The 27,467-nt window shown below is 35.0% G+C and overlaps 3 protein-coding genes across 10 annotated transcripts; 2 read left to right on the forward strand and 1 right to left on the reverse strand.

Moving 5' to 3' along the window:
* Positions 1–186: 186 nt before the first annotated feature.
* On the forward strand, positions 187–3,224 carry LOC119077120 (malectin-A). Its single transcript, XM_037184291.1, has one exon. It carries the CDS (start codon positions 669–671, stop codon positions 1,491–1,493), a length of 825 nt encoding a protein of 274 aa, XP_037040186.1. The 5' UTR covers positions 187–668; the 3' UTR covers positions 1,494–3,224.
* LOC119077118 lies at positions 2,876–8,159 on the reverse strand. Of its 2 annotated transcripts, none has more exons than XM_037184289.1 (3): positions 7,952–8,159; positions 3,959–4,174; positions 2,876–3,881 (listed from the first exon to the last, which is right to left on the reverse strand). In XM_037184289.1, the coding sequence occupies exons 2-3, from the start codon at positions 4,154–4,156 to the stop codon at positions 3,255–3,257; spliced, it is 825 nt and encodes a 274-aa protein (XP_037040184.1). In that variant the 5' UTR covers positions 4,157–4,174; positions 7,952–8,159; the 3' UTR covers positions 2,876–3,254. The 2 variants fall into 2 exon arrangements, with proteins under 2 accessions (XP_037040184.1, XP_037040183.1); XM_037184288.1 differs by having other exon boundaries at positions 8,008–8,158.
* On the forward strand, positions 7,524–21,097 carry LOC119077109 (NADP-specific glutamate dehydrogenase-like). 7 transcript variants are annotated; one of them, XM_037184270.1, is made up of 8 exons: positions 7,524–7,670; positions 7,781–7,853; positions 18,907–19,409; positions 19,469–19,523; positions 19,584–19,875; positions 19,945–20,047; positions 20,110–20,335; positions 20,639–21,065. In XM_037184270.1, exons 1-8 carry the CDS (start codon positions 7,614–7,616, stop codon positions 20,869–20,871), a joined length of 1,542 nt encoding a protein of 513 aa, XP_037040165.1. In that variant the 5' UTR covers positions 7,524–7,613; the 3' UTR covers positions 20,872–21,065. The 7 variants fall into 7 exon arrangements, with proteins under 7 accessions (XP_037040165.1, XP_037040172.1, XP_037040166.1 ...); XM_037184277.1 differs by lacking the exons at positions 7,524–7,670; positions 7,781–7,853 and adding an exon at positions 15,483–15,637 and having other exon boundaries at positions 20,639–21,097; XM_037184271.1 differs by lacking the exons at positions 7,524–7,670; positions 7,781–7,853 and adding an exon at positions 15,504–15,780.
* The last annotated feature ends 6,370 nt before the right edge of the window (positions 21,098–27,467 follow it).

Here is a 27,467-nt window from a genome sequence, read left to right on the forward strand (position 1 = left end):
ATTAGTGAATATATTTCGGTAGTAAAGCACGATTGTCACAGGTCATAATATTTTCTCAGTTACATTCCTCACAAGCTAGCGTTATTTGAAAAATATATCCGAAGCAACTGAATATGTGGCTCACATTCCGTTTCAACTTTATTTAGCTACTGCATTCTAACAGTGTACAATTTTCGCTGACAATGTCATCGATGTCATTATATATTGATGTGAATGTTTATTTGTGAACTTCATTCGGCCGGTTTTTCACATTAAATCCGACTTTCTGGATTTTCTGTAAGAAAATTATCGTAAAAGCAAAGTCAATTCAAATAATATTAATGTAGACGCACAGATTTGATGAATAATTTAAAAGAAGTGAAACGATTTTAAGCGAGAACCGAGCATTCAGTGGTTTTTCTCCTCAAAAATTTATCTTGAGTGGTGTGCCACGTTAATGAATTCAATTTTTTTTTATTGAAACAAGTGATTAATTTACGAATTAGTTTATCTTGTCGGTGTTATAACTAACAAGTGTGCAGTACCTCTGAAATAGAACGGTCAACGAAATCAATGGAATTGAGATAGAAATTGAGCCGAAAGTGACATTCTTCGAAACCGATTTTATCACACACAAAAAAAAAAACAAAAATTTATCAGAAAACGCCTTCTAACTTACCGAAATAACGATGTGCTCCCTAATTAACATTATTGTTGCTAGCATAATTTGCTGTTGTTGGATGGGATTCGTCAGTGCGTACGAATTAATATATGCAATCAATTGTGGCAGCAACGAACCAGTTAAAATTGATGACATTCTGTATGATCGGGACCCATTAACCGATAGAATCGGAATTGCTTCTGATTATGGCAAACAATTGATGATGATTGGACGCGCATCACAGGAAGAGGAAATTTTATACCAAACGGAAAGGTATTCCACGAATACGTTCGGTTATGATTTACCGGTTAGTGGCGATGGTGAATACTTGCTAGTGTTGAAGTTCTGCGAAGTGTACTTCAGTGGACCAAATCTGAAGGTGTTCGATGTGGTGTTGAATGCCGAACATACGGCTGTTTCCGATTTGGACATCTATCAACAAGTCGGCAAAGGTGTGGCCCACGACGAGTACATTTACTATACCATTTCCAGAGGTAAATTGTTTTACAAAGAGGAGGAATCGGAGATTCGTGGCGGTAAAGTTAGAGTCGAGTTTATCAAGGGCTACAGAGATAATCCAAAGATCAATGCAATTGTGCTGGTGAAAGGTGACGTTGAAAACTTTAAGAAATTGGATCCGATTGAAATTGAAGCACCCGATCAGACGCACCAGCTCAACGACATCGAATCGGAGAGCCTTGAATACGATGAAATTAAACCAGCGAAACAGAGGAAAACTAGTGGACCGAGACAAGAAGATCCATACGCGTTGGATGATTCGTCGGTTATGTTGCCTGTGTTCATAGCTATCGGTGCTTTTATTCCTTTACTGTTTTGTCTTTGCAAGCTCTGAATTTATTGTTGGCAATTTCGTTCACCGTGTATTTTACCTAGTAAATTTGTGTGTGGTTTAAAGCTCGAAGGGATTGACAATTTGCATTTTGTAGCCAACTGTAACGGATTAATGGATAGATTTAGACTTATTTTTAAACAAGAATTAATTTGGACAATGCTGCACTAGCACAATTTACCAGTTTAATAGTGACAAACTAATGGCTTCCTTTGTATGAACGATGGACCGTGCATCGACCTTGAACATTGAACATACTTTATACGTCCAAACACATTAAATTTTTAAAGTTTCATTCTCCACGTATACATTAGACTTGATTAGATAATGACTTAGTTAGCAAATTTGAAAAAAAAAAATGTCGAAATCTCTGTTTTTCATTATCTAGCAACGTTACTAGTCTCCATTTGAGTGTGATTTGATATTGGAGAGAAATCAGAGCACTATGGAAATTGGGGACGCAAAATCTACCCTTGAAACGAGTCTGTAATGTCCGTTCCACATTATCCATAAAATGGTTTTCCAAATCCAACTCACAAGAAAGAAAAAATAATGAAAAATGACTACATAATTTTGCACAAGGGGTGGATAAACTAGAAAATCCTCTGTTAACCAAAAAAAAAATCTTTAGCAAACTTTTCAAACTTAGAAAATTAGAAAATCCACAGATTCCGAAAATCTTCAAAAAAAAAACTTTTTTTCAACAAGTTCATGTACATGGAATTCCTATCCCGATATATACAGCTAATATACAGAGGTTAGATTGAAAACTAAATTAGCTGTATTAAAGAAAACCAATACTTTTAGAGGCTAACGGTAGAACAATTTTTTGCTCAGAATAATATTCTTATCGAAAGTAAATAAATTTAGGCTTTTATGCGACAATTTTCCTTTTTCTACCTTTTCAGACCTTTTCAATTTTTTTCAAAAGTTTCCCGACATAACAGTTTTGATTTTGCCCCAAAAATAATTTTCGGGATAGAAATTCCATGTGCATGAACTTGTCGAAAAAAATGGTTCAGCCCCACCGTGAGTCCATAGAGATCCAAGAAATTGCTTTGTCTAACTGACCGATCCTTATAAAAAAATCCTAGGTTGACTCGTCATTGACTTAGTCATAAAAACAGCGAGAAATGGAGTTCTTGAAAATAGACCCTGTAACTGATTTTTTTTAAATATATCTTTCAAATACCTATTGAGGAGAACCTAATGTGTTCCTCTAATTATTTACTTTTAAGTCGGACCTTAAAGAAGGACCTGTTTACGCGCATTCATTTGCACAATGGAAGCCATAAATTGTCGGCATTGTTTTTTTTTTAATTACCAGCAGATTTAGTTAGAAAAAAATGTACTCCAATTGACGAAAATTAAAAGAAAAAAAATAATAGAAAAACGAGAGAGCTCTTCCCAATTTTCTTCAATTTCGAGTCTTTCATTTATTTAGTTTTAAACAATTGATTGAATTCCAAAACTTAAAAAGTAAGAAAACCCAGTCTTAATTTTAAGTAATTTAAGTAATCAGGTGCAATTTTTATACAAAAAAAAATGTTTGACTTTGTTTTGTGATTTAAATTTAAACGACAAAAAAAATGTTTTGTATTCACTCGAGAGTGCAAGTAATTTTTTTTTACTAATTGTATTTTACAATGTAATCAAACACGAACACTTATTTAAGGCAAATGAAATTTCGACTGATGGAATGTTATTATAAATACTGAAGAAAAATGAACAAAAACCAAAGTCTTTTTAATCCTTACCACCAGTTTATTCCTCGTTGTCTCGTGTTGGCAAAAATTTTGCTAACATTCCCAAAAATGCACCCATACCGGAACGTCGAACTCGACAACCAATCTGACCATCACTCACTTGACCATTTTCACATCCATTACCGTTTCGCCGGTTTTGAGCCCTGCGCAATCTCATTCGTTCGATAATTTGACCCCGTCGGCGTCTGGGTCTTACTTCATAATCATCATCGTCATTTCTAACACTAACTTGTCTGTTTGTTATTTTCCGTTTCATTGATGGTGACACAGATGGTCGTGTTTTTGGCTTTAATATCGGTTCTACGATAACTTGAACAGGAATCTGATCTGGTTGATAACTAACGCTCGAACTTTCTGTAACTTTATCATTCTCCTGCGATATTGAAGGCATTGAAGGCTTGTCATGGATGACTACAAGAGTTTCTGGTACACTTGCTGTTGTTGCTGACGATTCCGACGACATAGGAATTGAACTCAAATTCAGACCAGCAATGGATGGAAATAATGTCTGATGGCTGGAGGTTGGCTTCGAAGTAGTCGGTTTTCCAATTAGGTCAGCTGTTATTGGATTGACGGTGAATTCTGAGTCTTCGTAGTCGTAATAATCAGCATACGAATCTGAGTCCTTAAAGTTCAATCAGGAAGAGACAAAAAGTAAGTCCGAAAAATATTGCAACTCAAAGTTTCGTCTGTTCAATTTACCCCAATGTGATCAACGATATCTTCTGAGCTCAGTGCAATTATGGCCACATCTTTGATATTAAAATGTATGTTGTATTTGCCAACCTGTCGCTGATCGTATGTCGTATTTGAACTTTTATGTGTTTCTCTGGGTGATGGTGCACATAAAGATAATGCAATCGTATGCAAAAGACTGGTAACTAAAAGCAATTTCTTCATTTCTTCTGCTATTTCGTTCTGAAAATTTTATTTTAATTGAGAAGTGATTAGTATCGCTTGAAGATATTTTCGTAAGAAGAAAGAGTGTAATTAGGTTTATAATTAAAGTAAAATCTAAATGGTTCTGTTTGCATGTTGCATTTTGAGTTGTGATATAACGATGTCACATAGATATTTTAAAGCTAATTGTAGTATTGGCCTAGCACGTATTTATCATGTCATGATTGAATTGGGTTGTATTTGGAAACGTTTATGTACCGGCAGTCAATATCGTTAAACATTATAGATTCCGAGGAGATTATATTCGTTCACTAAAGGAATTAAAATTACTCTTCATTCCCTCATTTAACACGATCGGGGTCGAAAAGTATAAGTAAATTGGAATTGGTGAATGGCTTCTCATCATTTGTTGATGTAAGCAAATATAAGGTAAAATTAATGAAGTAGTAGATTTTACGTCTGTAAAAGAAAAGGTTTTATTTTTTTTTTTCTTAAATGTGAGTTGATCTTGTAGGGCCTGTTCCAAGGAATTTAACTTTATAAACAGAATTTTTAGAATTTTCGTGAAGTATGTCCTTTGTACAATTAAACCTGACTCGTACAGTAGAATTTTAAGCATTTTCCAAAATTATTTTAATCAACGAACCAGGATTTGCTTATCTTACCACAATCGGACAGTGCATCATAGAAGTTGATACAATTAAGATACTTTTCTTTTCATTGTCATTCACGAAGTTTTCACCACACGGCCCTTGAAATTTAATTTTTAATTCCTTGCATAAACCTTAGCACTACTAAGTGGACAATCGCTATGGCTATAAAAATCAAACATGTGAATTCCTCTGAACCAATACCTTCTTTTTACTTTTGTCAAGTCATGCTTATCGATTAATTCCAACACAACAAATGATTCAAACATACGTGATCAAGCAAATAACCGTAATCGTTGTGTTTTGTTGAACGCAATTATGTAAAGTAAGTCTCATTAACAACTAAAGAATGATGACTTAAAAGCATCTTGGTCTTGAACAAGTGATTGTGAACACAAAGTCAACACTTCAACACTAGCTTTGGTATAACCTTCGCTATGCATGAGGAGAGAACAACAATTTTCAGAAAAAAGCTTCCGCACAAAATATTTTATAAGAAATTTTAGTATGTCGTATGTCGTAAGTCTGTTAATTGAGTCATTAGAGGGCTAATTAAACACCATTTTCTCCGCAAGAAAATTAGTTTTTTTGAGGATTAAAATTTTTTCTATTTGTATTAAATTTATCGATGGAACGTAAATGGACTTCTTCGTCGATTTGAGTATTTTTCATTTCGCAACGTAAAATTCCATTCAACCAACACTAGGGGGGTCCAAAAAATAAAAGTGTCGATGAAGTTGGCGGACCCCTGGGAAAATAAACCTTTATGGCCTCCTGATAAAAATTGTATATGGGGCCGATGCGATCCGAGTTGGTTTATGGGTCGCTCAAGGACGAAATGTGTGAAAAAACACTGAAATTTTCCATACATTTTTTCCATTACTTTGTATGAGAAATTTTTTTTAACGACAATATCAAACTTATTTGGTCCAGACAACTTAGATTAGATGCAAAAGCAACAAAAATGCGTTGGTTCCATTTTTTGGAATTTTTATATCGTCTGGGCACACCTAACAATATCGATATAGACAAAAATCGACATATAATTTCCAAGTAATACAAAGTCAGGCGAGGTCACTATTTAAATTAAGTGTTAGGTGTCGTTGTAAAGGTAACGAGCCCACACACAATAAGGCTGCGAGCGCACTTACGCCGTTTAGCACTCCGTTTACGAGTGAACAATGGAAGCTCCTCCCACTTTCCATTGTTAAAACGTAAACGGAGAGCTAAACGGTGTAAGTGCGCTCGCAGCTTAAGTTTCAAGTTGGTGTCTTGACGTAACAGTCATTTGAAAATTGCCTGAGTTCACGACCCTGACATTTTTGCACCAAAATCGATTTCTATATAGCTTCAAAAAATTGTTTTCGAAAAAATTTCTTTTTGCAATGAAAGCTTATGCCATAAGCTCTCGTTAGACATGAATATATCCGATGCACATCCCATAAATGTTTTGGAAGAACCCAAAGACTGAGTGAACAGATTACGAATCTATGACTGACTTGGGAGCTGCGAATGCACTTACAAATCATTAAATCGGTCTCTTTGGATTATTCTGAAGTGAAATAATCCAACTCACCTTAAGAAGTGACCTCAGCATCTGTTAGTTACGTTCAATTTTTCATTAACCCTCATTTTCGTGGTTTTTCACATATTTCGTCATTGCGCGACCCATAAGCCAGCTCGGATCGCATCGGCCCCATATATATTTTTTATCAGTGGGTCATATAGGTTCGTTTTCCCCGGGGTCCGCCAACTTTCTCGAAACTTTAATTTTCCCATACGATTCTGGACCCCCCTAACCAACACTCTTTTTCATGACTTGGGCTGGACATAAATTTAAGAATTTGTCTAGTAATTTAGTCACTCAGCATGAAAAGTTGTTTTCGCAACAAGTGACGAAAATTAGGACTTTCCGTTGCCTTTATTGCGAAAAACATTGTATGCAACTCGATGATAGATGCTTTTCTACGCACGATGAGTATTGTCACACTCGGCCTACGGCCTCGAGTGGCAATCTACATATCATTTATCACTCGGTTGGATAAATAACAAATACGCATCTGTTGTGGACGGTTTATTTTAGGCACTTTCGCTTCGTTCAGGCTAAAACTCATGAAATTGCCTAAAATATACCGTCCATACATACGTATCTGTGTAAATAACTAATAAATCATTGCCCTTCTTGATTTGGATCGATCATATTTTCGACCCTCACGAAGAGAACTTTCGCTTTATTTAAAAAATTAAAAGTTACGAAATTAACAGACATTATGGAGCAATAAGACCAACGAAGTGTCGACGAGCCTCTCGCAAATTTTTCATATAAGAAGAGACATAATATTTGTGATGTGCCGTTGGTGCTAGAGAGTTTCATCTTAGAATTTGAGTTAAATTTATCAACAGGACGGTTTCAGCTATAGCTTAAGAATTTTGGAATTTTACGTCAAGATACCATCAAAGATTTAGAAGTATAGACGTTTAGGCTACTACAGGTTCAAAATGGGTTGTTTCAGAAGATGTAAAAAAAAAATCAGGTCAGATAAGGGGCAGGTTGGCGAAGTAGTTTCAGAAAAAGTAAGTTATAAATGAATTCAAAAAAGTGTCATCCCGTCGCGTCGGTAACGTATTGCGAGTTACGAAAGGGCTTCAATTTAACGAAGAAATGTCTACCAACTAAAGAATAATGTGCAATGAATGCGTCGACGACGTTTCGGTCACTAATCTAATTTTCAGTCAGCTCGCTCGCACGTCACCATCGAAGCATTTTGTTATTTACAGTAGCGTTTTTGTGTGAATTTATTCGAAAAATGAAAGATAAAGAAAATTCTCATCAATTTTGTGGCTTTATACAAAGATCCAGAGAGGTACGATTGAACCCATCAACAATTTTGGTCATCATTATTGACTGATGTTATTCCGACTCTTACTGCCCTTCGACGATTAATCGTTTTCGTCTCCATTTTATTTAAACTAGATCATAGCCGACAACAATACCATTCAAGGACAGCAAGAGCAAAGTACGGATGGCACTAGTGACGAAGAGTTTTGTAAGTTTGGACGTATAATATTGCACATGCAAAGTTTGTCATTGAATGACAAAATTTAAATTAAATTAATTTAAATTAAGTTCAATCACAACTCTTACATTTTAATTAAAAATCGTGGTAAAATTATTGCTTCTATGGACCACCGGTTACTTATATATGGCAAAACTATAATTCACTACCAAAGGTTTACACGTATGCACGATAAAGCGGTTTTTGATCGTGGATATTTATTCAATCCATGAAAATATAATATTCAACCGTCAGGTTCGAGAAGCTCGATGGTACTGCCGTTATTTCAGAAATCCAAGAAATATTCTCTTCTAAAAAAATGTAAAATGACGAAAAAGTGAAGAAAAAAAAGTTAATAATTTTAAACCGACAATTTGTTGTGTATAAGAAAGACAGGTATAAAGCGTAAGAATCGCAGCGATATATTGAACTCTGCCAGTAGAATCATTATGTAGCCTCTATAAAAGTGTTTATCTGTACCATTATACGCATATCGACGATGTCAATATACGAAAGGCAACAGGCAATCAACATAAATATATGAGAAATACAGCAATCAGAAACTGTATATTCCGCTTTCATAAATTCACCGCAATCGGTTAGCCGAAAAGAAATGCGAGACGATCAGAGTGCAGCCCCTTCACCTACAACAATTATTGTTGATTCGATCATCACCATGACGCTATTACGTAAACCACTCGCATCAACAATCACATTGAATTCGACCTTCACCTTGTACACATTATTTACCATCTGAAGAATTTCACATTTAAAACAATGTGCCAGTGGCATTGTGCCACCTACTTCAGAACCACAACGGCAAGTGATTTCTTGTAACATCCGCACTTACGATCAATTCCTTTTTTCTGGATATCGATTTCTTACATAATCTTGCGGTTTGTTTTGCGTCCCTAAATCTCAGCTAAAAAGCATTGAACTAGACTTTTTAAATGACAGAGAAAGGGTGTGATGCATCATTGTTAACTAGAACAAAAAGAGTACTGGTAGGTTATTAATAACCACGTTTTACCATCAGTCCGATTTTTTGTTCTACTTAAGCTCTGAAAGAGTGCTTACTAATATGTATACTTACAACTAAAACGAAAGTAAATCCGAAGTCAAAGCTGTATGTCATTTCAAAATCGGAAGTGCCAGTAAAATAACTACAACCGTGGGTTAAGCATTCCCATTAATTTCTAATCATCTTGTATCTTTCGTGTTTATTCTTTTTCGTTTTTTCCTTTTAATTTTTATTTACCATATCATCATCAACACGAATCCATCGCATCAGCAGAATTGTTTATAAAATGGTTCATTAACCTTTTTCTGCTTGAAACAGAACAAGACACCGTCTTCAGGTCTCCCACACCTCCTAAAATTCCTAAAATTTCAAAAATCCTCCTAAATCCTCCTAAAACTCCTAAAATGAGACTTCGAAAATTTCAATAAACTTCCATAAATCAGGATCAAGATCAATCCAATCAATGGATGAGTAAAATAACTTAAAAGTTTCGCCTGCGGCGCTTTTCACTTCTGAGGCATTCTTTTAAAATACGACGCATTGGACGCATTTTCTAGTGATTTTATTTAATATGTGCCCTAGAAACCTTTGGTCAAGATAGAATTATTTCGAAAAAGTGAACCAGCAGCTAAAAGTTGCTGCAAAAAATATTTTTTCATCAAACATTTCACGTGCACAAAATTTTTTGAGTAGAGATACTGAGCATCAAATTTTCATTCCAAAACCACATTCATCGAAACAGTACACAGTGCACGTACTGTGCATGTTTGCTATTATTTGAAAGCTAAGATCAGTATCAGTTGACGAAATCCTTTTTTTGTGTTTCTGTTGCTTTTCGGATGCACGGGAACCGTTAGAAGTTCGCCGAAATTATTCTTTTTTACCCATACTTTCAACTGCTCATAACTCACTGTCCCGAAAGAACATGCAATTGCCTTTCTAATGACAACCCACACGAACGAGCTTGTAGGTTCCGTAGCCTACGAGAAATTTCAATAAAAAAAGTGCATGTTTTCGGATTTTGGTCAACTCTCACTAGCCACACAAGCTTAGACGATTTTTTTTTGAGGGTGGTTTTGGCTTCTAAGGACCAATACCTATCTAGGCACAAATCAAAAAGTCCACTAGAAAATCTTTAGATCGCAATAAAGCAATCGTTTTTGGAAATTCAGTAAATGTTAGTGTTGGTTTATCCTGGATTCAGATACACATGATTTTTGTGCCATAATTTTCTTTACAAACATAGCTAACGCCGACCCGTATGAAACACCTATTCGTATCAAAAGCCTTTAATGTGAAACTCTTCATTTCTCTTACTTCATTTTCTTCTCTGCTGAAAAACTATTCTCCCTTTAAAATCACTTACATTATCCACTCTTTGCCTTATTATCATATACAACTAAATTGCCGGAGGCAATATAGACAGCCCCGTACGAAGACAAATTTCATAAATTCCTATTTAAACAGCTATATACCGCTATATTTAACTATATTTCACTATAAATAAACATTTCACAGATAAATATATGCTATTATATAGCTCTATATGCCTGTATATAGCTCAATATAGCTGTATATAGGTATATATAGATGTCCATATATGGAATCCCCGAAACCCCACACACATAACAAATTATTTCCATGTTAACAGAAACTCTCTAAGTATCATTTTTCCCAAGATATTTCTATTTTACTAAAATCCAATATGGCCGCCGGCAGCCATTTTGTTAGGAGACCGGAAATAGTACCGACGCTTTACATTCGTTAATACCTTTCAAACAAAAAAAAATTCATGAAATTCGGTCAAAATTTACTCGAGATATTGTCAAAATACACCACGTTCACTGTACTTCCGAGTAGCCAGATAAGAGCTCACTCCAAGAGACCTAGCTCACGCTCCGGAGAACATAATTTCATTAAAAAAATTTCCCTGATTGGTACGGTCAATACCTATCTAATAAAGCTAAAACAGACGAAATATGTTCAAATGTGGCCGACCTACAAGCAAAAACTGCTTGCCGCCCTGTGCCTGTTCCACACCAAGGGGTCTAACTCACGAGTCGGTCATCCGATTTCCATAAACTTTTTTTTTGTCGATCGGTATTGTAAATACCTTTTATTTGACGTATCACTTACAAGTTTAACGTTTAAATGTCCGGAGATATCTTCGAAAAACCGTAAAGCACTTATTGGGCCACAGCTCGGGAGGGGTCGATCCAAAATCACTCATCTTCGAACTTAGCCTGTCTTTTGACATTACCAAACGGGAAAAAAAAGAATTTTCAAAATCGGATGCGTTTTACTCAAGTTATCGTGCAGACAGACAGACGGACAGACGGACAGACGGACATTTTTTTTTCGCGGATTTGGCATCTCTAGACAACCACAATAGGTTTCCCCTTACTCAGGGAGTCCAATTCGACGTGTTACAAACGTATGCGTAAACCTATAAGACCCCAGTACTTCGTACGGGTCTAAAAAAACAATTTGGAAGAGTCTCACTCGTTTTTAAATTAAGAATTCGTTTTATTCAATGAAAGTATACTCTACGTATGTTTGTAGTTTCATTGGTTTTATTTAGTTCTAAAAATTTTCGGTGAGTACAGTGACGATAGCTCGATCAAATTGTAATATATAATACCCACTTAGTCACAATATGTCAAAGTTTAAACTTTTGTATGGCGAGACAAACATCTCAAATCAGACAATCCAACTTTTTCGTCTCTTTTACAACCTATGTCCAAAATTGAGCGCTTTTTGGTAACTTTGGGTGAGACTAGAATTTTTCGTGATAGATCCATTTCCGATCCTGTATGATGAGATAGATACTTTGCACGTAGGAAATCGAAAGATGGTACAAGTAATAGAGACGTCTTAGTAATAGCCAATGTAAATGGAAAAATATGAGTTTTTAACAAGAAATAAGGACTCATCAGCATTTCTACAATGATGAATTTATCACGCAAGCTCCTAAAAATCTCCTAAGACCTAACACTAAAAACCTCATAAAATTCCTAAAATAGGAGGATTTTTAAAGCGTGGGAAGCCTGCCGTCTTTGGTTGCTTAACATTTTTTTTGCCTGTAATATCAATATTATTTCACGTTTCTGCGGCAGCAGCAGGTTATTATCGTATTATTTTACATGCAAACTTTGTGACTATCAAAATGTAAATAAATTCTTGATTGCAATTTTTACTCTGCGTGACTGGTTAAAAAAGCGTTTTAGATTCTATGAATAGAATTGTGTGAGATTTGTAATAAGTGAGGAGGACCTTACAAAGTCCAAATATCAATTTCCTGGGACGATTGAACTCTTGATTTTTTTCTAAGTTATAGTTATAGTCCACCGTCCAAACATTATAGATCCAATTTAAGAGAAAACGATTTTTGAGTCAAAAAGTCAGTAAAAATGGAATGTAAAAGGCTAAGAATTTGTATGAATTTTTATTAAACTTTACGTTAAGGTTTAAAACAAGAACCTTCCAGGTTCGCTGAAAACGTTGCCTGTTCCTGTTTAATTGAATTTTTGCTGATTTTCAAAATTGAAATTAGAGTTTCCGTGTGAATTTTGTTGATCCAAGGAGAAACCGACACACGAAAATAAGACTTTCCCGAGTTACGTAACGGATTTGACATGCTGAGGACGTCGAGAGTAGTGCTTGAAACATGAAAAGTACGGTTTTCGACGTATGTTAGTATGTAAATCGTTTATGAAAATGTGAAACCCGCAATAATGGTCAGAAGTGTGTTCAACCATAAATAGATTAGTTTGCGTTAGTGAAGCATCGACTACTTATAAATTTGGAATAATGTGGATCGTTCAGTCATTTTTATGTTATTCTTATATGTATAACCAAGTGTAACACTACAACACAGTTGACTCAATGTTTTCCAAATATTTAGTCCTCTATTTCATTGAGGAGATACGGTGAACGACATCTCAAATGTCTCACTGTCAAATTTTTCTGAGAATTTTATTGTGTCATTGCAAATTCACAATGACATTCTCTGAAAAAAATGACACTGAGACATTTGAGATGTAGTTCACTGTATTTCTAGAGCGTTAACAATTATATATACGCAGCCAACTCGTTTTCTTGAAAAACTTGACTTTAGGTGATGACCGTGATGACTTAGTCTTTCTTCGGTTATTTTCCAAAATAGGTCTACATATACTGTAATTGGTACTTATGCGGTACATCAAGGTTACAAACATCTGCAATTCAAATTAAAGTAAAAAATAATCTGGAAGAGAATATTATCAGAGTGCAATGATAATGACAAAATGTACAAAATGTGTATTTAGTGGTGTCGACATTATTTTGTTGCAAGCAACTGAATCAATTTTAAATGCACGTGAGTTAATACGCATGTACTAGCACACAATTATGATTGTGTGTAAGGCATGTAGCGCAGTGCACCGACAACCAGTGCACACTAATACGAAGAATTGCAAATTGTACAAATTGTAACTTGTAACAATAAAAATGCAAAAGAGTGACTCAAACGAGTATCAGTTCGCTTATCATTACAAGGTGTCCTTCGCTTGTCCATCACGCGTTCCACGTCGTGATTTATAGCTATTGAGTTTCAAGTATGTATCAATACCTTTGTAATAATTGCTATTATTAAATCATTTTACATTGCGAATTTCTTATTAACAAAGACATCAGAGCCTCAATGGGAGTACGTACTTAGCTTCATTATTTAAATTAATCATAAAAGATTGAGAGGGAAGTCACTGTCCAAATTTCTATCACAAATTCCATTTTTTTAATTCCAAAAAATTCAATTTTTTGTTCAAAAGTCGTACAACTAATGGTCACCCCATGTAAAGGGTGACTGTTATATTTCGATGTAAGAAATAAAATGAACTGAGGATCGTAACGTCTTACCATTATATTGATTACTTACCCACTTTAGCACTAAGCATAATGTATACGATAGCAGGTAGCAGCACCATTTGCACGGAATAGCAGCCTTCTTCATACAACATATTCCTTCCTTCCAAACTGAGCTACAAAAGAAAATTTCATTGACTTGTTCATCAGTGGGACTTTAATTGAAGAGAAAACCCTTAAAAATGCATTTGTTTACGAAAACAAGATTTTCATCAATTCAAATAATTAAAATCTCAGTCAGTCTTTGTCCAAATCGTAACGTATTGGGCTTACACGTTTCAGAGCCGAAAAGTGTACATTTCAGTAAGTACCACCACAGACGACTCCTTTTACCCAAGGACAAAATTGAAACATTTCTGTCTATTATTATCGTTGTCTACCTTAGTCATCGTATATTATACAGTGACTATGGAAATGCGTGTCGTGTGTAAATACGCATACGTGACTGGTGTATAACTTCCTTACCAAACTTTATACGTGTCAGACGTAATCTTTTCTCAGTGTGCTGTCTGTTGTTTGTATGACCTCTTTAGTTATGTTTTCGATTACATTCGGATGATATTGTAAAGAAACCAGAATTCAGGAGCTTTCATGAATTAGGTTCTCTCTAAAAAGTTTTCATATTTTATTTTGATGTGGAATATTATTGTAAGCGTTTTTATATTCTATCATACATCAAAATTTTGCTGATTTATCCTTTAATTGTAAAAAGTATTGGTAAAATTTACAGAATTACCAACGATCGTCAACATGCGACCAGCGCGCCATCTTAATTATTCACTAGAAGCTGTTACAAAAGTATCGGGATTTTTCTCAGAGAGGCAAACCAAATCTCCTTTAAATTTTAGAATTTGAGCCTTCAAATTTTGTTATTTAAATTCGTCCCTTTCAATCAACTTTATAAAAAAAACAACATATATTTTTGGCATAGTGTAGAATACTTTTTAGTTGCTATTTGTGTATGGAATTGAAATAAATTCATATGCGAGATTGCGATAACCTAATTTTAAGGAATTTTTGGGAATTTAATTCGCTAAAATAGGCCCTGGCTCCCTTTAAAGTTTAAACGCCATAGAGTAATAATCAACGTAAATATAGTGAGGAGGTCACGTGGCACGAAAGTTCGACACAAACGCCATCTCATCCCTTCGTTGAAAGCAAAAAATGGAATAGAAAGTCGGGCCATCTGTTGTGAGATAGTGAAAATATTTTTGTGAAATACAAGCAAATTGTAGTCAACCATTTTAAAAAAAGATGTCATTGGCATCGAACTTATGTGCTAGGCCGCGTGTCTGAATGGCATTACCTCCTCACTATATTTGCCTTGGTAATAATCATCACATTCCTACACAGCTAGGAATGTAGTCTTTATCGCACATCTAGCATAAATACACAGTCTGTGGACATTTTTTTCTTTCTAAACTGCCGATTAAAGAATTTAGATTTGCGTTCCGCTCGAAACTTTCCACTTATCAATGTAAATATTTGGAAAAGAGGTCCGTAATCTACACTACTGTATACATTATGTAGATTTTTAATTATATTTGCTGTTCAGTACCGTATTGGGTCCGAATTATAAAAACAGCATGACAATTTAATTCAATTGATTCAATTTATTACATAGAAGTACTTTCGGTTCGCCTTGCACACACATTCATACACTTTTGCATTTTCATTTTCTTAAAGCGATGCTTCCTCATTATTGTTGTTGATAAGAGTAGAGTCAGTTGGTACGTGATATTCAAACGAGAACGTTGATCTCTCGCGTACTTTGTCTATTCAAATTCGAGTATATAATTGTTTAATTTCGATTTCAACAAATCAATATATATTTAGTCTGGCGTATACACTGGTACTGCTTTGAGCCAAGAATTTTATTGATTTTCTTATTTTTGTTACTTTATTGCTTTTATATTAAAATGCGTTCCATTTGTCAAAGTTTACAATTTAATTTATTGAGAAAATTTGGCCATCAGTTAACGCTTACAAAATTATGTAAAAGAAAAGATGTTTAAAATGTATAATTAGAATAAGTCGGTGTAATGTGAAAAAAACTAGGTTCGGATAACTCGAAATTCTAAAAGTGTAACTAAAAGTTGAATGAACGAAAATTGTCAGTTGTTACAGTTGTTTGGCATTCATATTTACCAGCAGAGTGTACTTACTCATACACGCTGTTTTATTTCCATTTCTCTAATTAATTTCGAAACGTGGTATTTTGCATCAAACGTGTACGGCGCACTATGCATATAATGGTCACTTTGATAGAATTGAATACATTCGAGACAAAATTTAATCATTTAAATGAAAGTGGCTTCAGTTAGTGTCACCACTTATTGTTATAGCGGCATTTTTACTCAGTTTGCGGTAATACATTTTTTTGAACGTCTAAGGGTTCGATCACTCCCCGAAGCGTGCAAATAGTTTAGAAGAACCAACATCGAGTATCGAATTTGAAAAAGCCAAAATTTGCTTCATTTACGATTTTTGCGTGGTACGCGAGGTATTTTACACAGAAAATCACTCCTTGAAGTACTAGATTTACGAACATGAATACATTTCGATTCAAGTTGGCCCTGACCATTGGTTTGGTTTTACAAATTTTCAGTTGGCCTTTTTTCATACTAGTTATTAGACCTAGTCAAAAAAAGTGAAAATCCGTTTGTACAAAATTATCAAAATTAACCATAAATAGAGAAATATGGGTAACGTAATATACAGAGTAGTGAGAGTGCTAATGAAATAAATAAAGTGAACAAGGATGCATGGAATTCTCATTCTGTATCAAACGATGGTTGTAAATCGTTTTTGTTGAAAAATTTATTCATTTCAAACAATAGACAGGAATCGCTTTGCGTTTAGGTCTTTTGCTATATAGATCGAAATTAGTATGATTCGTAGTGGACATCAGTGGATGTGCTTTGCACACATCGGCGCTACATTAGGGAAAGTTTTCAGTGTTAAATCTCCAATCAGATCAGTTTCAGGAAGTAGACCTAGTTGGAGATTTCAAGTTTGAATGTGTTCCTTACAGTAGCATCGATATGTGCAACAGAAAGCAACACTACAGATCATACTAATTCCACTCTGTAATGTGATTTGACGATTGACTCAGACATTGACTCATTCCTACAGTCAGAGACAGTGAAATTTCAACATGCTGTTTGCAGCTGATCCACATATCCAATCAAAACTCTTTATACGGTTGAAGTTGCAACATGCATGCTCATGGTAGTGGTAAAACCGTACAAAGACGTATAAAGAAGTTTTGATTGTTTGAAGCAAACATACTGAAATTTTACTGACTCTAACTGTGGATTTACTTCTAAAAAAATTATCGCTCTGTTCTACATGACTTTGAAACGATTTTCGCTCGAACCATGTTACCTTGAACAATTTTTTTTTAAGAATTCCCAGTCCATTTTTGATTCGATTAAATTAATTAATTTCATCCAATTTTAATACGACTTCTTAAATGTTGTTTAAAATACATCAAAATTCGATTGTCTTAATGAACCTCTTAAGATCTATTGTGATCGACTTAATGAATTTAATGGATAAAAAACAGCCTCTATTTGTAACACACTGTTCACACACATACATGAGGAATACTCAGCATTTAGAACTACTTATTATATCACCTCAATGAACAAAACATTCTTCTCATAGCGAATAATTGGCAAATAATTTAAGAAGAAAAAAACCCGAACTTGAGCTACACATTCTCGTTTACCATTTTTTACTTTGGAAACAAAACAAGTTACTGAAGAAAAAAAACGTTTGAACACTTTTTATCTTTTTGTATTTTGGCTAGACAATTGAAATGTTTTCGTTAGATACACTTCGGTATACCTAGTTGTTTCATAAGTAACAAAAAAAACATTCTGTACAGAAACGTTTTTTGTGAAGTAACATCAGTTTTGCTTGTGAGATCATCCATTCTACAGGCAAATAAAAACCACTCTGCAGCCTGTTGTGTTTCTAAATTACCATTTGACTTTCAGAGTTAAGCTATTTTCGTTTAGACGTTCAGTGTTCCCTGTGTATACGACATATTACCCATCAACTACGTAATTAATGTTTGTGTTAATGAATTGTGTTATTTTACTAGTTACACTCTAAAAAGTGCAGTAGCCTCACAACCCATCGTCAAATATATCCAAACCATTTAAGATTTTCCACAAAATTTTACGTTTAACAAAATGGAGTTTTCACATTACCCGACTCTAAGACACTATCGATATTAATCAATAAACTCAGTTCCAATATTAAAAGTCTATTTTTAAGACACTCCGTCAGAAGACCTTTTTTCTTCGTTTTATCAATGAAAAGTGATAACATAATTTAATGCAAAGTTCAATCCGAGCACGAGAGTAGCAACGAGCATCCAATGCGCGCATAAACCAATTCCATTATCGGTTCAACAAAATATACATAAATCGGAGAGCCATTCATTCATTTATTGTATTAAAATCTCAAACAAAAATATTTTGAATTGAAATTGAACTAAATAAGTCATTGGAACAACAATAAATAGACGTAAATTCATTGATGTTAAAATGTAACAAGAGAGATAAAAATAACAATTTGACATCAATAAACAGAAAAATTATTTTCTGAATTTAGAATGAGTTGTACGATCTCATTCTAAGTTTAAGTTGAACTTTTAATTGAACTATCAATGGAACTGGAAAATATTATTAAATCATTTATTGATATAAATGGGCTCCAATTCTCGGTAGTCCTTCGTTGGTTGAAGATAGAAAATATAGCTGCTTTGACTGCGAACGGCGCAGATTATTGATTTTCTGTTGTGGACCAGTCGTAAATTTAGAATGTTTCCTATAATAATCAATTTGTTGGCACGACTTATATACAGACATTTTTTTCACACGTCACACCCACGACAAAACAACAGAAAGAACAAAAACAAAACAGAAATATCTTTCCACTCCACAAACATTTCATTTTCAACGATCAGTCTCGCATTGGCCAATCCATGATCTAAACATAAATCAACCTAACAATTTATTCGAGACACTTCGTGAACTCTATTTAATTTCGTTCTCTTAAAAAAATACCTTGCTGTTAAGTCACCCATTTCTTCTCTGTCATTTGCAGCACATTCCCAAATAGTTCATACAAAAAGAATGGAGTCAGCAGGTCGTTTTCGATGTGAAGCTATCGGTTCAGTTGAACAGAAGATGAATGCTCTGTATGCAAAAGTCGAACACCGTGATCCTCACCAATACGAGTTCTTGCAAGCTTTCAAAGAAGTGCTTGACTCATTGAAACCCGTATTCGAAAAGGATGACCGATATCTGTCAGTTATGGAAACTATTGTTGAACCAGAACGGGTTATCACATTTCGCGTTCCCTGGATCGACGACAAAGGCATTCAACGGGTCAACCGCGGATATCGTGTGCAGTACAGTTCAGCCCTTGGCCCGTACAAGGGTGGACTTCGTCTTCATCCGACTGTAAATCTTGGAATTATTAAATTTTTGGGATTCGAGCAAATATTCAAGAATTCACTAACCGGAGTTCCAATGGGAGGTGGAAAAGGTGGTAGTGATTTCGATCCAAAAGGAAAGTCGGACAATGAAATTTTACAATTTTGTACAGTAAGTCCGTCAACGATCCTTAAAGTAATTCTTGACTCAAATTTCATTATTATTCGTAGAGTTTCATGACCAGTCTATATCGACACATCGGAGCAAATTTGGATGTACCTGCAGGTATGGACCTCATTAATTGCCCTAAGTGTAAACATGAAAATGTAATTTGACAAATTACAGGAGATATTGGCGTAGGAGGTCGTGAAATTGGGTTCCTTTATGGACAATACAAACGTCTCACCGGTCAATTCGAAGGTGTCCTTACTGGAAAGCACACAAATTGGGGCGGAAGTCTTATACGTCCAGAAGCCACTGGTTATGGTGCCGTTTATTTTGCCGAAAACTGGTGCGAAGACAACAAAGTTTCTCTAAAAGGTGCCCGGTGCACTATCTCCGGATCTGGAAATGTAGCCCAATACACTGTTGAGAAACTTATCCAGGTCGGAGCTATTCCACTTACAATGTCCGACAGGTAAATTTTAATTGACATGATGTCACATCCACTTACTAAACTAATGACTTACGGCACATCATTGTACAGTTCGGGTTATGTGTTGGAAAAAGACGGCTTCACGCAAGAAAAATTGGAGAAAATTATGCATCTGAAGAATGTCAAACGTGGAAGAATCTCTGAATATCTGAAGGTACAGATCACAGGCTGCTGGTTATGTAAGCGCACTGCATTGAATTCCCATTTTCCCCGCAGGAATCGCCGTCCGCACAATTTTTCCCTGGAAAGAAACCATGGGATATCCCGAATGTCCTAATCGCATTCCCATCTGCAACACAAAATGAAATCGATGGATCAGATGCTAAAAGCCTTGTTGCCGCAGGATGTAAACTTGTGGTGGAGGGAGCAAATATGCCGTCGGATAAAGATGCTATTGAAGTCTATGAAAGCAGTGGAATCATTCTTTGTCCGGGAAAAGCAGGTAATTGTAACGTTTCGTTATTTGAAGGTCACCTTCTCCATTCATCTTCATGCAATGACCGATAGCAGCGAAAACGGTAAATGGGTTATCATGTTATAGCCTCAATTGTTGACTGTAAATTCTTTTGCACATAAATCTTCGTTACTTATCATCAGAGGCAATTTAAAGCAAATTAGCGGCCGTTTTACTCTCCATTCATTTCGTAAATAACACTCAAGTGCCACTTTTATCATTATTGATGTTGTCCTCTTAATGTGGAAAAGATTGCAACTCATTTTAACTTAATTTTAACATTGTTCGCAGCTAATGCTGGTGGGGTCGCCGTTTCGGGTCTTGAAATGATACAAAATTCAACCAGAAGCAGCTGGAAAAGAGAAGAGGTTGATATGAGACTGAAAGAAATTATGAAAAACATCTACAGCTCGTGCGTAGAAGCCGCTGCTACATATGGCACGCCGGGCAATATACAAAATGGCGCAAATATCGCCGGATTTCTTAAAGTAGCTGATTCAGTAATCGATCAAGGATGCGTTTAGATGGATGGATGCTAGTGCAACATCATTACCACCAATATTATACAATCAACATACCATCATTGTTAAGCTTTTGCTGTATTTTTAATTTTTGTCATGCCAGAGGCAATAAGGCATCCCAAATTCACTTTTTTAGAATAACATAATATTAAGCATGTACAACGAATCAAATTTCGAAATCATTGTTTCGTGAAGACTTTACCAATAAAAATCAAAAGTTTTGTCAAGGTTAAGTTTGCATTTCATTTTTCGACGAAAATAATGGTGCGACTATATACACTCTCTTTCTGCATCCTCGGGTTTTATCCTCGCGGGTAGCAATGACTCGAAATAGTTATTTTGCTAACATGTGCCCAAATGGAAATTTTGCGCAATAGATGTGAAGATTGTCAACCCGAGGCGAAGCCGATGTTAACAACACATTGGAGTGGGATCTTCATTTTTCCAAACGAAAATAAATTTACGCACTATTTTGATTGCACTGCTGTACATAAATTATGATTTCTAGCTAGATGTCTCACTGATCATTGATTTTTCATCTCTCAGTCTGTTGATCCTATCGACCGGGCATGGAAATAATATTTTTTCCCGGCAATAAAAAAAACTTATTTCCCGGTCCATACATTTCCCTGTGCTTTGTTCGGCGAAGCCTCGATTTTCCACTGCACTGAAAAATTGACCACACGAGAAACGACGACTTTCTGAAGAAACGGCGAGTTCCTGAAGAAGAGGTGAGTAGTCGACGATTCTTCATGATCTCACTTTTTTGATGTCGTCATTTCTTGTGGCCTTTTCAACACTACGAACAATTCTCAAACATATTAAAAAACAGCAGTTTCCTGAAGAAAAGAAGAGTTCTATAGGAATCGACGACTACTCACTGTTTCTTCAGAAAGTCGTCGTTTCTCGTGTCGTTGATTTTTCAGTGCAATCGATCTCCCAGTATTCAATTTTTTTGCTAACAAATTTCCCGGTAATTAGGTATCACGGTACCACTTTATTTCCATACCCGCTATCGATGTTTTAAGAAAGTTTTTTTTTCAGAAATTCGTAGAAAAAGCAAAGCCGGACATTCTACGCGAGATTTAAAAAAAACTTCTCTTATCTATCCAAGTACTACTTTCTTAAAGGCAGTCGAAACCAGTTTCATAAATCTTAGAGAACCGGTTTCGGTTGAGTGAACCGGTTTTTAATACTGGTTTCAGAATCAGTATTGCATTGTCTAGTATACCACAATTAAATTAATCTTCACAAACGAGTTCACGCACCAACCTTATTTTGCAGCGTGTTGTCATTTGTTTTGGAATTTGCCGATATGAAATTTCCTTTTTTTTATTATTATTTTCATGCGCAAAAAAATGAACTTCGTTCCATCCACGACGTAAACGATAAGAGAGTCAGTACCGTTTAGAAGATAGTCGAGTTACTACACTATAGAAGCGCATTGAGTGTAGTCAGATATACGGTTCTAGTCCATATCAGAATGGTTGCGTAGCTACGGAATTACAAAATATTCCTTTTGAGCTGTAAAATATTCCTATTTTCGTAATGCGAAAAAAATGTTTGTTTTTTTTAGTCAAAAAACAATTTACAAACAAATTCATGTTCATGACTACGCATCGTGATGAAATTTTGGTATTTCTTTCTTCCGATAAAGAGGTCAATTTAAGACATAAAATATGAATGGAAATCAAAATAACACACAACACAAACATTTAATCAAACAACAACCCGGTGTGTTTTTTATACAAAAATGTAATTAATTTGTGTTTTTGTTTCAATCCGTCTATCGTGTACTGTTAAAAGTAATACTGATATACAATGCACCACAACAGTGCCGTAGCTACTAACGGGGCGGGTAAAATTTTGCACTTATAGGTAGCAAGCTAAATATTACAGGACTTAATATTCGTCCAATGGGTTGTGATTTTCGCCATTTTAAGAAGAAGAAAGACGTTTCAGGTCTATGACGACGCTCAGTAAATACACGATTTGTGAAACTATTTATGTTTCAGGCATGTAGTATACGTTGAATAAATTGGTTTATTGAGTCTATATCTCAATTTCAATAGATGATTGAAGTGAAAAATCAAAAAGAAAATGTTGACATTTGCGCTGGCGATCAGTTTCGACGGTCGAACCATGAACTTTCATCACAACCCATTGCAATGATCAAGGTTCTGAAAGAACAGGTTAAGACACCCACGAGGGCGGCTGACACACAAATTTTGACAAATAGATGCTATTTATTGAACATACTCATTACAGATTGTTTGAAGAAAAAACTTGAAGAAACTTGAAGAAAAAAAATTGTTTTTATCAGGTTGACATTTCAAACAATCTGTATTGAGTATGTTCAATAAATAGCATCTATTTGTCAAAATTTGTGTGTCACCGCCTTCTTGATCAACTCAGATGTGTCTTAATCTGTTCTTTCAGAACCTTGGCAATGATGGCCCAGCCATACCTAAGAATCAGTTATTACACAACATTTATGTACCACACTCTACTGAAAAATTATTTTCGAGAAGAAGTAGAGTAACGACATGTTGGCAGTATGTGCCGGTTAAGAAAATTATGGTCAATAAAACGTTTTTCTAACTTTATTTATTTCGAGTATAAATACAATATCCGGTGACGTATATTAGTAGAGGTTCCACTTCATACAAAAGACAATTGAATAGTGCAAAATTGGACCATCGGTAAATATGGACTTCCAGAGGTAGGTTTGATGAATTATTGTGAAATCTCCATGACCATAGCTATTTATAGCTCAAATGAAAGATGAAAGTCCAAAGTTTTTTTTTTTAAACACTTTAGTTTTCCGAATTTTCCTTTTTCATGTGACTTTTCGGAGCTTTTCTTCAATGTCAGAAAAAAAGTTGAGTTTCAAAATGAGATAACTCGTGAAATATAATTTTTACAAGGAAACTTTGTTCCGAGGATTTGTTCGCCATGAAATTCTCTACAGAAATAAGGTAGCAGTAGGCATGTTCACTTAAAAATATCATCAATCGATGATAAAATTTCCAAATAATCGATACTATATCAATCGAATGTTTTATCGATAATCGATAAATTTCGACTGATAATCAACAAATATCCACTGAAAATCGAATTATCAGTCTATATTTGCCGATTATCAGTCGATATTTATCGATTATCGATAAAACATTCGATTGATATTGATTTTCTGAAAATATCGATAATCGATTCCAGGGAAATAATCGATATTTTATCAATCGAATGAATTATCGAACATGCCTAGGTAGCAGTCATCTTTAAAGGTGACGGATCTGGAAGCGATTTTCCGCATATTACCACCATATAATGCTAGGAGTTGAAAAATAATAATATGCGATGAAATAGAAGTTGAAATGTTTAGGTGTACATATTTCATCATAGATGCATCCAAACCCCATAAGTCCCTATTTGGCCTAAAAGCACATAAAATTACTTTCAAATGATACCCCACACGGACACGACCATGTACGTTTTGTGTACCTCGAGAAATTTTTATAAGAACAGTGTTGAGAATTATGGCTTAGAAACACTCGTGGAAATCATAATCAAGATAGCCATTGAAACAAACTGCATCAAAGTGGACACTGACTGAATGGAGTAGAAAATTATAACAAGAAAAGCCTTAGTGACAATTGTACGATCGTGGAATAAAGGTGAATTCACGGGGACAGCATCCCCAATCGAAATCGTTTCATTGTAGAACAGTATAATTCCCAACAAACAGTGTAAGTCTTCGGTTAAAAACTTCAACTGCACATATTTCAGTGTGGATGAATTTTAAAACCATCAAGTCCCTATTCGGCTCAATAGTACATGTGATTACCTTTCTAATGACACCCCACATGACCCTGTACGGCTCGTGTGATTGGAGAAATGTTTGTAAGAAAATTGCAATTTTTCGGTTTTTGCTCACCTTTCACCAGCCACACAAGCTTCGAAGAATTTTTTTGAAAGTGGTTTTGGCTTCTGAGGGTCGAAGTCCTTTCTAGGTACATATAAAAAATTCCAATAGAAAATGCGTCCGATTTCGGTAGGCTGTTTTTCAAAAGAGTCCCTCAGATTTCATTCGTTCCTGCAGACACCTGCAGACTTAAGAAACACCTATCTGTCCTATCGATAGATGAAATGTATAACTTCAAACGCATATTGCTTCCCAGTTGAACTCGGCTTAATCTAATGCACTGATCCTTCTTAACGACATTTAGGAGAACGGAACATTGATAAAGTGTGTGCTATGTTGACCCGAGCCGAAGCCAATGTTTTATTTATTTATTTATTACCAACTGGTCTGTACCTTAAAGACGTGACAATGGAAATCCAAGTGTCGGATATGCAAACAGCAGCTGACTTGTGAGCCTTGTGAGGCTCACATGTGTAACACACTGTACATCTTACTATTATTCAAAAACGCGTCAGAAAGAGTTTTCAACGAAAGAGTCGCACACACATTTCACTACACGCAAGGGGGTGTTCACTAGAACTATTTGAGCTTATCATAAATATCAATATAATTAATTTTACGTAAATAATAATCACATTATCTCGTTTTCATATCATCGAGATAATTATCTCAATTTTGCTATTGTTAATTTTCTCAGAAGTATCATCAGGTAGAGAACTCGAATCATTTTTCTAACTTCAAATTTCGCTATATTTTATAAATCATACAAACATTATTTCTTTTGTTTTATAGTTTCTCAGTGCTTCCTTAACAACTACAAAATAATTGGGTAAAACTAACTTTAGTGGCTTGACTTTGCGCACATTGATGCACCCACATTTCATTTCTAAAATTAAAATGAAAAATAAAAAATTTAGAAAAATGCTCGAGACGTGAATCGAACCCGTGCTCTCATGTACACAAAGCGCTCACTTAACCAACTATGTAAACGGGGCATACGAGTATGCAAGGAAGTATCAAAACATAAAAAAGTTGATAAAAAAAATCATTTGATTCAGTTGTTTAGTTCTAATTCTTTCGTGCAATACATCTGACAAATACAACTACAAAGTAAACAAAAATGACTCGGTGTTAACAACATTCATTGTAACAATGGGTCCAATCATTGTATACTCGTTGTACGCGTTTCAACAAATATACACAATCAATTTGACAAAACTCTCCAATTGCGCCATCTCTGTGATCTATCGAAAGTTATTGAATTTCTTTAACACGGTGAAAGTATGATAAATTATATTAGAACTGGTGGCGTAGTGACAAAGTGTCAGACTTCTAATCGAGGTGTACAGGGTTCAAATCCCGTACTTGCCACCAGATTCTCCGAGTCTACCCAGCTCGGATATCTTAATTAAATCACTAAATCATTAAATCACTAAATTTGTATTCTAAGTCTGATACGTATCGGACTGTAGAGTACAACACTCATATGCTAGAGTATTAGAAGATTTTTTTTTTTATTTACCCAGATCAATAATCATTTCTACCGGTACTACAGGTCTTATTTTATAGATTTTTTGAAGTTTCCTGATGATCTAAATTTATGAGCGCAAAACACTCTGACTGGAATTGAGCTTTCATCAAAAGATTCCCCGCCAATAGATTAAATCGGGGTTTACTCTGACGCTAGAACTGTATCTGATTGAGTGGACTGCCTTCGCTCGGGATACCTCGTCAAACTAGTTAATTAAGTTATTCATCACACAACTTGTTAATTTATTGATGGTTCTATTTAGTTCAATTAGTGTATGTAATTCTTGATGCAATTATCCTGTCGATAAAGTAAAATTGCAATGATATCGAGTCATTAATGTTGAGTTTACTCAGTAATTATCCTTGCAGGTTTCTCTCGAATATCACTGGTCAATAAGACAATATTATCAAAAAAATATCTCATACGTTGTAGAAAATATCAAACAAAAGATAAGATAATATAACATTTAAATGAAAATTTAACAGTGAACACCCCCTCGACTACACGTCGTTGAGTGAAATCAATATTTTAATTAACTTATTACATAGCCAAATCATTAATTAACGCTGGGCTATTACGGGGAAATATTATGCTTGTATTTCATATAACTACGTATAGACAAAAGCAATTAGTTTTCTGTCAAGTTTCCGTACTATGTGAATCGGTACTGCAAATTTCGTTCTCCAGATAGTTAAAGTAATGTTTCCGAGGAAGTACTTGACATTGTTTTACAAAATTTATTTGCTTTGTTTGAATGTTACTGGCTTCTGGCCGTTCGATTTTGATCCTCGATTGAAGATATTTAAATTCAATGCACTTTACATGATCCCACCATTCGTATTCGTGCCTTACATCGCGTTAAATTATATCCTCTGTATGAACGTTTTACTGGACTCCGTCAAAGTTTTATTCAAAAATATTGTGCTAAAAATGATTTCAAATTTCTATGTTACATCTAATGTTCTAAATGTAACTTTTATTTACTTTACGCAAACTTTCCAGTGGAAGAAGATACAGAGATTAGTTAATCGAGCTATTAATCTTCATGTCAATTTGTGCGGATGCATGTCGTGGAGTGATACGTACTACCTACCACATTTAATCAAATTTACAATCAAATCAGTTGTGTTTTCTGCTACATTA

This window comes from Bradysia coprophila, unplaced genomic scaffold (genome assembly GCF_014529535.1).
Source record: "Bradysia coprophila strain Holo2 unplaced genomic scaffold, BU_Bcop_v1 contig_232, whole genome shotgun sequence".
Classification (NCBI taxonomy): Eukaryota; Metazoa; Arthropoda; class Insecta; order Diptera; family Sciaridae; genus Bradysia; species Bradysia coprophila.